The 11,757-nt window shown below is 34.2% G+C and overlaps 1 protein-coding gene across 1 annotated transcript; it reads right to left on the reverse strand.

Annotated features, from left to right (window-relative positions):
* Nucleotides 1-2,663: 2,663 nt before the first annotated feature.
* On the reverse strand, nucleotides 2,664-11,175 carry LOC139526950 (protocadherin Fat 4-like). Its single transcript, XM_071322173.1, has 6 exons — nucleotides 10,936-11,175; nucleotides 6,237-10,293; nucleotides 5,903-6,010; nucleotides 4,155-4,490; nucleotides 2,867-2,898; nucleotides 2,664-2,719 (listed from the first exon to the last, which is right to left on the reverse strand). The coding sequence occupies exons 1-6, from the start codon at nucleotides 11,153-11,155 to the stop codon at nucleotides 2,664-2,666; spliced, it is 4,809 nt and encodes a 1,602-aa protein (XP_071178274.1). The 5' UTR covers nucleotides 11,156-11,175.
* Between the last annotated feature and the right edge of the window lie 582 nt (nucleotides 11,176-11,757).

Raw genomic sequence — 11,757 nt, forward strand, 5'->3', positions numbered from 1 at the left:
TTGGTCATATTAACTTATTTGTAGATCTTACTTTGCTGATCTTTTTTGCTGTTTACAGTTTATCTTTATCTATAATAATATTCAAGATAATGACCAAAAACTTCAAAATTTCCTTAAAATTACCAATTAAGTGGCAGCAACCCAACAATTGGATGTTTGATTCATCTGAAAATTTCAGGGCTGATAGATATTGACCTAATGAACATTTTTACTCCTGTCAGATTTGCTCTTAATGCTTTCGTTTTTGAGATATAAGCCAAAAACTGCATTTGACCCCTATGTTCTATTTTAAGTAACGGCGGCCATGTTTTTTGACAGATCAAAAATCAAAGCACACACTTTGTGCAGGATAATCTAAGGAACAACCATGCTAAGTTTTAACCAAATCCATTCAGTAGTTTCAGAGAAGATTTTTTAAAGTTAGCAAATATGATGAACAAATTGTGAAAAATTGTCATTAAAGGACAATAACCCCTTAAGGGGTCAATTGACAATTTTGGTCATATTAACTTATTTGTAGATCTTACTTTGCTGATCTTTTTTGCTGTTTACAGTTTATCTTTATCTATAATAATATTCAAGATAATGACCAAAAACTGCAAAATTTCCTTAAAATTACCAATTAAGTGGCAGCAACCCAACAATGGTTTGTTTGATTCATCTGAAAATTTCAGGGCTGATAGATCTTGACCTAATGAACATTTTTACCCCATGTCAGATTTGCTCTAAATGCTTTCGTTTTTGAGATATAAGCCAAAAACTGCATTTGACCCCTATGTTCTATTTTAAGTAACGGCGGCCATGTTTTTTGACGGATCAAAAATCGAAGCGCACATTTTGTGCAGGATATACTAAGGAACAATCATGTTAAGTTTCATTCAAATCCATTCAGTAGTTTCAGAGGAGAAGATGTTTGAAAAATTGTTAACGACGACGACGACGTCGACGACGACGACGTCGACGACGACGACGACGACGGACGCCAAGTGATGAGAAAAGCTCACATGGCCTTTTAGGCCAGGTGAGCTAAAAAAGAAATAAATTGGATAAACAATAATAACAAAAAAATTGAAGCACACATTCCATTAGGAAATGCAGATCCTGTAACTGGGAGTTCAGTGTACAACGTTCTTGCAAAAAAAAAAAAAAAAAAAAAAAAAAAAAAAAAACAACGAATAGACACAATGATGAAAGAGAGGCAAAGTATACCAAAAGTATAACTTATAAGGCGAAAATACTCAGACGACGCCAGGGAAAAAAAAGACGGAGTAACACGAACACAACCAAAAATCAGTTGCTACGGTAGGGGATCCTGCTGCACATGTGATATTCGCCGTGTTGCTCTTCAAAATACAAACCCGGAGATGAGTCTAATTCAGTTAAATTTGGGGAAAGGTTGATAGGCTTGTGCTAACGACGTTTTAACATATCTGTCGTCATATGTGAAACTGATATTCGTCAACGGTCAAACAACTCGTACTAGCGTCCATAAAATTTGATTTCAACTTCCCTCTTGGTTTAATAGCTTACTTGTTAGCAGCATCCTTCTATCAAGGAAATCATTATTTGAAATATTGTACCAAAGGGGAGATATATACTCTATATCCATGGAGGCACTGTTGGAATTTTGTTGCAAAATTAAAGTTTACAATTAAGAAGCTGAAATCATCTATTTTGTCGAAAAGAGTTTTTTTCTCAACCGACCCTCATTGTCAATTTTTAGATGTTAGGCAAGATATGGGACCGACCTAACTGTATCTGTTGTATCCTTTATCTAAAGTTTTATGAGATAACTATACAAAAACAACAAAAATTAATGTGCAAGAAAGGCAGTTCATACGCAGCAACAATGCAAGACCAAAACATGGCATTCACAGCAAGTTTTACCATCGGAAACTGGTATATTGGTGTTTCATTATGTTTCATTATACTAGTTAGTATTTCACTTTATTTTTTCATATTTGACATAAACCTGGAAAGGTGCATTCGAATGCACCATCCATCTTTCTTGTTTCCGTTTCATGTATACCCATCTACTAGCTACTAGTATTATTAATGTTTCTTACCTTTAATGGGCTGTTTGCATACAAGTAAGGAATCTTTTCATTGTTATCTACAATATTACAGAACGTGTGTACTGGCGATAGTAAATTGTAATCAGTAATAAATTTCATTTTTTCAAAAAGAACCTTTAAGATTCTCGTGAACACTTGCATAATACGATTTCGTTATCTTTAGTTTTATTTTATTTGTCTTAAAAATGGCATATTTAATTTGCACATTGAAAATCCCAGAAAAAAGCAACAAAGCTTGTATACAAAGACACAGTCACATACTATACCTTATTATAGGTACACAATAAATTTTGTTTATCCAAATTAAAACAAAAATAATTCCCAATAGTTTAAAATTAGCGGTTTTAACGCTTTTTGTCATTCTTAAACGGCAGTGGTATTGCAAGGATAGTACACCCGTTTCAAAGAAAACCCTTGCTCGTAATTAGATACAAGCAAGTTTGTGTGTGACAGATACGAACAATTATGTAACAATATGAGCACAATGTAACAATGTGTAGGCATGTTACTAAATACGTACATAAAATATAATATGTATATGTTTTCATGTCGTGAGAGAAAAACATCATCTTTATCCCAAAAAAATATTTATGCTCCAGAATAATTGTTTGTAAATAGTTCATGATGTTTCACTTGACAAATACCTATCAGTGAAATACGTAATTTATAAACTTGATGCAATCTTTAAATGAACAAATACAAATTGCCAATTACTAAAACATATACATAATATATATAGATGTATTGCAATATCTTGAAATATTTTGTACATAAACAATAGATAGCCTTACTTTTAAAGCAGTTCTCTTCTTTGTCATCAAAACTGAAAATGAAAATTTAATGAAAATAAATGTTTTAGGAATATAATCATAACAATATAGTCCGCTGACAGTAATTATGAGTCACATTACTCATTTACACATATAAGCATTCCAAAATAAATAAATTGGTAAAATTGTGGAGCAAATAAACACCTGTATCAAAAAAGCAAAACGACTAACCAACCGTACTAATTTCTTTTGAATATCATTAAACGTCCACTTTTATTTTTTTTCCATATTAAGGTATATATTGACTGATTGTAACATTAAGGAAAAGTGAGAATATAAGTAGTAAACGATCCAAGTTAAGCATAGGTTAAGCCGAATTTGCCAATGAACAGCACTTTCAACAGATACATGATACTGCATGCTTATCCCAGTCATAGATTACCTTAGCCGTATTTGGCACAACTTTTTGGAAGTTTGGATCCTCTATGCTCTTCAACTTTGTACTTGTTTGGCTTGATAAATATTTTGATATGAGCGTAACTGATGAGTCTTATGTAGACGAAACGCGCGTCTGGCATACTAAATTGTAATCCTGGTACCTTTGATAACTAATTAAATAGAAAAATAACATATTTATAACATTTCGTCCCCTAAACCGATGAGACATACATGTACTATTAAAAAGTAGAATACTGTTTGAACATGATACACCATTTAGTATGAAGATTGCTCAGTTTTGCGAGCAGCACAGCAAACATGCAGTCTTATATCTTCAAAGATGTGATAAAAGCAAGCGTTGACAAGATTCATGCCTTGGCAAGTACTATAACTTTTAGATCTCACTCCTTCCCTAACATTGTCATGCGGGAAAACGCAACCATAACACATTTTAACATTTGTGATAACACTTAATAACAGCCCAGATCAACCCATGATATCCAGAATTTTTACGAAAAGTCTCTCAGTATATGAAAACACCATGATCACCAAAATATGAGACGTCACTGCAAACATCCGAACTTTTAATCAACTGCCTTGGACAATACAAGGAACACTCATACAACAACATGAAAACCAGGCGTTGTCTACACATATCACCTCCCGACCACACATACAATAGTTTCTGAATAGCTAGATATATACAATCATCAGCATTAATAACATGAGTGATTTGAAGTAGACACATTTTACCTGTTGTCCAGCATTTATATTACACCGGGAAAAGATATCAATTAAAAAAGTTCAAAGCATTAGTTTGAAATTGTAGAATCTATATATGCCCTAATTATATATTAAAAAAATATTATACCTATATTCTTTATCCGTGTTTCTGGTAAACCAGAAATACAATATCAAAATGAGTGCCAAAAGGACTAATGCGCATATGATGGTTGTGATAACAGCTATTCCGACGGTAGTCTGTGCCCAGTTTTCAGATGAAGAAGTTGTTGTGTCAACATAAGGTTCCACTGACGTCACTGGAAATGACGTAAACGCAGCAGTTTCGAGTACAGATGCAGGTGTTCCGTCGCCTTGACTTAATACAGTAAGTAAATCAGACTGCGTCATGAAATTCTTTTCATTTTCTATTCCATCTATAGTGTCTGCTGCTGTGCTTTCCACAACATAAAATGTAGTCTCCGACCTGAAATGATCATCAGACATATATTTATATACATATATATATATATATATATGAATATGGAGGGTAAATGTGTAGCTCTGTTTTACCGAATGTCAATATTTTACCAATTTAATATGAAACTTATGATACATCATACTTTGTGAGTAAGAAAATAAAATATAAAACATATAATAGTCATTTCACCTCAGTTTTCACCAGTTCAAAAAGGAAAAGCAGAATGGTTCATATTTTATTAGGCCTCCTTATTTTTTTTTTTGGATTTAAGCGTCACTGATGAGTCTTTTGTAGACGAAACGCGCGGCTGGCGCAAATACAAAATTTCATCCTGGTATCTATGATGAGCTTATTTTCAACAAAGAGCTATATATATAATTAACACAACGTGATTATATGTTGAAACCGTGTATTATTATTTTCCTTGGAGTTAATAAATATTATTAAAGTATCGGTTTTACATTTTGGTTTCAATTTGGTCAGTCATTTGGTAGTCACATGACTTACATAGGTAATTTTCATTGGAAAACTCTAAATTGTTAAATCTTGCATGCAACTACTCAAATACTAGGTAAGAAAACGATGATATTTGCTATACATAAAGTTATTATAAAGGGACCCCAACGACAAAACATATATATGTCTAGCGGACAACACACTTTTTTCAACAACAAACTGGCGTCAATACGACAGACAAATAGGACATTTGTTCCCGATTGCACTAAACTATTTGCTATTGAGTACAGTTAACTTTTATCTGCTGATCTGATTGTCATTGCAACTCAATGTTATTTTCACTCGTATACATACCATAGGAAATTAAAGACTGATCAACACTATTAGTAATAAAAACATGGGGATAATCGTACGTGATTCAAGCATATACCAAATTATGTTTTAACTACTAGTAACTAGGCCCTTATGTTGTGATATAAACTCAGAAATGATAATAATAAACAATAACAACTATTAAACTGTCATACATTCGGCCAAATAAACTCATCATAAATACTTTGATTAAATTTTGTATTTACACCAGCACGCGTTTCGTCTAAGACTCACCAGTGACGCTCGAATCCAAAAAAAATAAAATGGCCAAATAAAAAACGAAGTTAAAGAGCATTGAGGACCACAATTCCTAAAAGTTTTGCCAAATACAGGTAACTTAAGGTAATCCTGAGATAGAAAAGCCTTAGTATTAATTTGATTTATTAAGATTAACATTTTGTTGAAATATTTTTAGACAAAATGATGAAAAATGAGCGCTATTCCAACGACACCTACTCCTCCAAAAAAAAAAAAAGAACAGAAATGAAAATACCTTTTGAAGACATATTCGTTTTTACAATGTTTAATTTTTTAGGACTAATAAGATCTCTACATTTGACCGACCAGTTCTTATAAAAGTATGTACTCACTGAGATGCAAGCAGTCGTCGTCGCCTTGCTCCTGATATTCCATCGATTCTCCATATTTCAACTCGCTTTGTGGGAAAGATTGCTTGTAAAGATGCCCTCAACTGATTCCTTTAATATTCAAAGAATTGATTATATGTAAAATCACCACTTTGATTTAGCAGTTTATTTTTTAATAATTGAATGTTTAAATTATATAATTATTGTTCTGACAATTGCAACTATTTCAATTTTATGCATGTAAAAAAGATTTTTCTATTATGTATCTATGATAGAATATGATTTTTCTTATTTTTATGAGAAACTTTTTTAAAATGACAACCCAAATACAACTGACCTTTGAGCTTCTACCACATCTGCAGTGACACTATGTTTCAGAACAACCAGATGTAGATTGGGTGTTACAGAGTCAACTCTGATCATAGCAGATGTTCCATTCGACTGTCCAGTGGCCGACTGTACCCGTAAAACTACCCACATAATGTAACGTGTCTGATCGTATAAATAGTTTGAATTTTTAACATAGAATTCTCCTGATGTGGTATTAAAATCAAATACTCCACGGTCGTTCATTGTAATGTATTGCACTGTATCCGTTGTCGACGTAGTTATCCCAAAATCATCTGGCTCTAGTATCGTAATAACGTCTCTAGTATTTGCATTCGATGGACATTCGAGAGAAAAATATCCTGGTGTAGGATTGCCAACGACAGATGGATCTACATCGTTAACATCTATAATGTTAACGTTAATTGTAGATGTTCCCGTTAAAGATGGTACTCCACCATCTTTTGCGAAAAGGAAAAAAGAGAAAAAAGTAAGAGCTTCAAAATCCGGCGAAGCAATCAATGAAATTTTTCCTGAGTTATCTACCGTTACCAAAGAAGTGGCTATCGTATTTGTTGGATCAATTTCATATGTTATTGTACCAAATACACCAACATCGTTGTCAGTTGCTGTAACACTGCCAATAGATATACCTACTGGTGAATTTTCAACGACTGATAGAGCATGATTTGAAACTGGGAAAACAGGAGTGTTATCATTAACATCGACGACTGTTATACGAACAGCTTTGTTATACTTAATCGACGTGTCTCCTTGATCTTCAACAAACACGGTAATGTAATACTCTGATTTGGTGAAATGGTTAAGAAGTTTTGCAGTACTTATTAGTCCATTTATTTGATGTATTGCAAAGTCATTATTTGTATCCCCACTGATTATAGAAAATTCCATTGTTGCTCCAGGCGCATGTACAGGATCAGGAGCAACTGTGCCAATATTTGTTCCAATGGTTGCATCCTCGTTGACATTGAATGTATAATCATTAGCAGTTGGAGTCAATGGAGGATCAACGGTGACCTGAACAGTGGCTGTAGCTGTTCGTCTTATTGAACCTTTGTCAACGGCATGAACTACTAACTGATATACATCATTAGCAGGTACGATGCTGTTTGCTGTTGTTATTTCTCCACTGATAGTATTAATATTAAACAACGAATCTTGATCACCACTAATTATGAAGTATTCAACTTGTCCGTTGTTGTTTATATCTGCGTCTGTTGCTGTGATGGTAATTAAATTGGTTCCGACCGCAGAAGTTCTGGAAGTCGTCACATATAGAGTTTGTGTTCCAGGACCAGACGTATATACAGGGTCATTATCGTTTGCATCTGTAACTGTTATAGTCAAAACTGTTGTTCCAGTGTTGACGGGTATGCCACTATCACTTGCCTGTACTTCAAGAACGTAACTATCTGTTGTTTCGCGGTCTAGTATTCCAGCTAATTTCAAATCACCAGTCAAAGGATCAATGCTAAACCTAAAATCACCATTACCCGACGCAATGCTATACGTTATAATGCTGTATGGTCCGGTATCTGCATCACTGGCTCGGAACGGGAAAACAATGTCATTTACATTGACAAGTTCCGATAAGCTTAAATTATACATAGCTGCAGAGAATGATGGTGTTTGATCATTTATATCGCTAATAGTTATTCTAACTTTACATGTTCCAGTTAAAGATGGTGTTCCTCCATCTATAGCTGATACAGTTAGGTAATATAAAGATTGCGTTGCAGCATCGAGGGCAGAATTGACGGTTATAACCCCTGATGAAGATAAAGCAAAATGTATCATGTTTTCACCAGCTGTAAATGAATATACTATCGCACTATTAGCTCCGTCATCGCCATCTAAAGCTGTCATTGTACTAACTACAGTATTCAAAGCTGCATTTTCATTTACCGAAAATGTGTATTCACTACTACCAAAAGAAGGCGTTATATCGTTTATATCCCCTACATTCACTGTGAGAGAGAAGAAATCTTTCTTTGTGACATCATTGCGATTAACAGATTTAACTAAAAGTGTATAACTTGCAGTTGTATCTCTGTCCAATGCAGCGACTACCTGTATTTCTCCAGAATGTTCATTTATGCCAAATTTGCCTTCATCATTTCCAGACTGTATAATGTAGTTTAAATCTCCTAGAGCACCAGCGATACCCTCAGTTGCACCAACGGTAGTTGCATCACAATCATAAATTACTGTGCCCACTATCGTATTTTCCAACTTCGAGATAGTATCAGTACCAGCGATAAATGCTGGTAGAGGATATATTGGGTTCACATCAATAATAATTGACATCGATGCAGATCTTGGTGGTGTTCCTTGATCCTTGGCTTCTATTACAAGAATATACTGACTTGTTGTTTCATAATCCAAAGCACTGTTGACTTCAACTACCGCTCCGTCAAGCCGGAACGCATTAGCGGTATTTCCTGCTGTTAACGTGTATAGTAGGTTAGAATTAAGTCCATCATCAGCATCTGTACAAATAACTGTTGCAATAAGAGCCCCAAGAGCCTCATTTTCATCAACGTTGTAATTTCCAGTTGATGGTGTGAATTTCGGTTGATTATCATTGACATCAGTTACTTGAATGTTAAATGTAGCCGTTGATGTATCCCCTAACCCGTTGTCAGCTTGTATTGTTAAACTATATGCTGCATTTGTTTCCCTGTCTAACATCTTACTCAGATAGATAAAACCAGTATCTCGATCCATAACAAAAGATTGGTCATTATTTCCAGCAGTTATTGAATATGTGATGCTTGCCGTAGCATCAAGGTCTTGTGCTGTTATATTGAAAACCTTAGCTCCTATGGCCGTATCTTCTGCTAGTGATGTAGAATAAATTCCACCTGCAGCAGTTGAAAGGAACTCTGTAGGGAATTCATCAACATCAGAAATTGTCACGAAACATGTTGTTGAACCCGAAAGAGGCGGTGTTCCACCATCTGTAGCTGTTACGACAAGTATGTATGACGATATCGTTTCTACGTCAAGAGCAGAATTTAAGACTAATTTCCCCACGGAATTAACAGTAAAAACACTACTAGGATCTCCGTTCGTGATATCATAAACAATATTCGCATTTATTCCAGTATCCGCATCTGTCGCTACCAAATCGATAATTTCTGTAGTCGGAGGTACACTTTCCACAATAGGAATGTTGAAAAAGTCGGCTGAGAATATTGGAAAGTTATCGTTACTGTCAGTGATGTTCAATGTCAAAGTATCATCTGCAAATGTTGCACTAATATCATCCGATATACGAATTGTGAGAACATAATTAGAAATTGTTTCTCTATCTAGTGTATTAAGAAGATATATAGCTCCGGTATACGAATTGATGGTGAATTTATTATCTCCATTGCCAGTTGTGATTGAGAATATTTTCGAAGAAGTTGCAGAATTCCCTGTTACAGTATAGACAACTGTTCCAACAGATGTCGCTTCATTAACGTCTTTTGTGTCTGGTAGAATAGTAAAAGTTGGAGATGTTGCAATAATGACATTAACATATATAGTTGACGTTTTTGAAACAGCTGCTTGATCTGACGCCTGGATTTCTAAATCATACGTCTGTTGACTTAGTACATTGGCCACTGTAACGTCTCCATTTCCTGCAATGCTGAAGTCCGAGTTGGTATTACCAGTAACAAACCCGTAGTTAATCTGACCGTTTATGCCAGTGTCACCATCTGTACAGTTTAAAGTGTATATAACATCAGACACAGCAACAGGTGGTGATAATCGTATCGTTACTACGTTGATACAACTGGGGGAGAATTCATTTACATCAAGGACATTAATTGTTACAGACGTTGTAGTAAATAATCGGGAAGTGGTCGAGAGGTCAGTCCCCTTGACATCCACCGTGTATATATTTAATGCTTCGCTGTTTAGACCTGTCAAAAGCCGTATGACTCCGGTGGTTGGTTCAATACTAAAAATATCAGTGTGCGTTGTCAGGGAGTACTCAATTCGACCATCATCCCCATTATCTGCATCTGTAGCAGCTATTGTAAATATGGACGTTCCTAAAATAATAGCATATGTAATTAAATATTCTAACACGTCTACCAATTAAAGCGGTTGGTATTGAATACATATTACTTTATTAAAATATATTGCAAGTTGTATCACCAAAAGTCGAATTGTCTACTGTTTATAACATTAATTTTTAGTTTATTTTTAGCTTAAGTGTCAATAGAATTCATTTTGGATTCCTACAATCAACATAGAAATTGTTGCTTTGTTTTTTCAGCAAACATGTAATTTTGATTAAAGACCCCCATTCTATTCAATACGGACATTTATATAAGTAAATATTGATACAGTAGTCATAGTTTATAAGAGATTAAGTGAGTAAGTATATACAGTACATATTAAAATATCCTGACCAAATTTAATGGCGTACGTCAATTAGGATATAGAACAAATTTATATAATACCACTCTCTTTCTGTTTATTTGTTAAATCCCTGGTGCTTTTCATTTTTTTTATATTCAGGTTTCTCATTTTAAAAAGCGAAGCTTCAGTCATGAAAAATGCGAGGCATTCTTTTTATGAGTTATTTGTATATGATAATGAAGATAGATGTTTACCGCAACGTGTACCATAAGAATATCAATGATATTTTAGGGGTGAAACATCAGGTAAGAAATCATTAAGCATTTTACCGCTTGCAGTGTCCTCTGAAACATCTTTACTGTATGGAAGACCAGTAAAACTTGGAGTGAACTCGTTCACTGGAGTAACAGTAATAATGGCTGTAGCTGTTCCTACTAAGTTAGGCGTGCCACCATCCGTAGCCTCAATTATCACAGTACATGACGCCTCATTTTCATAATCCAGATTATTTGTTAATGAAATGATCCCAGTACCGGAGTTGACAGACATTTCACAGCCAGTAGTTGTGTGTCCACCTTAACGATTAAAAAGGTTTATCGTAATTTGACTGTCAAGAACAACCATAAACATGACTAAACGTGACTAAATCAATACCTCAGTTTTTCGTGTTTTCTTTTTTATATTCCTTCAAAAATGTTTTCATTCATAATAGTAGACCAAACATAAGTATTTAGCAGTCATTTTACAAGTGTTGTCATTTGAGAACTTTTATTACGGTTGGTTTTTGTTGTTGTGAGTTCAATGTTTTATTTTGTCAGTTAAATTTACAGTTCAATACAAATTGTTTCTTTGAAAATAGTGTGATTTAAATATTTCTACTGAGTAAGTACCTGTCAGCACATATGTGATTTGACTATTTACTCCAGTATCGTCAGTATCTGATGCCAATATTGATGGGGTAAACGAAATAGATGTTACAGCAGTGTCTTCTGGTAATGCTACGGTGTATATATCCTAAAGCAAAATTAGAAATTAGGACCATACTAATATATTCAATACAAATTACAGTTAAAGATTGAAAACGTTGAGGTTTAAAAACAATGAAAAATGTTGTTATATTCTTTTTCGACATTTCATTATGTACACAAACT

This window comes from Mytilus edulis, chromosome 1 (assembly GCF_963676685.1).
Source record: "Mytilus edulis chromosome 1, xbMytEdul2.2, whole genome shotgun sequence".
Taxonomy (NCBI): Eukaryota; Metazoa; Mollusca; class Bivalvia; order Mytilida; family Mytilidae; genus Mytilus; species Mytilus edulis.

Coding starts and splice junctions, on each gene's coding strand:
- LOC139526950 (XM_071322173.1), bottom strand. CDS start 11,155: ATGTCTGTCAACTCCGGTACTGGGATCATTTCATTAACAAATAATCTG. Junction 10,294..10,935: donor TTCAGAGGACACTGCAAGCG/GTAAAATGCTTA, acceptor CTATTATTTTAG/GAACGTCCATATTTACAATA. Junction 2,720..2,866: donor AGAAGAGAACTGCTTTAAAA/GTAAGGCTATCT, acceptor TTTCACTGATAG/GTATTTGTCAAGTGAAACAT.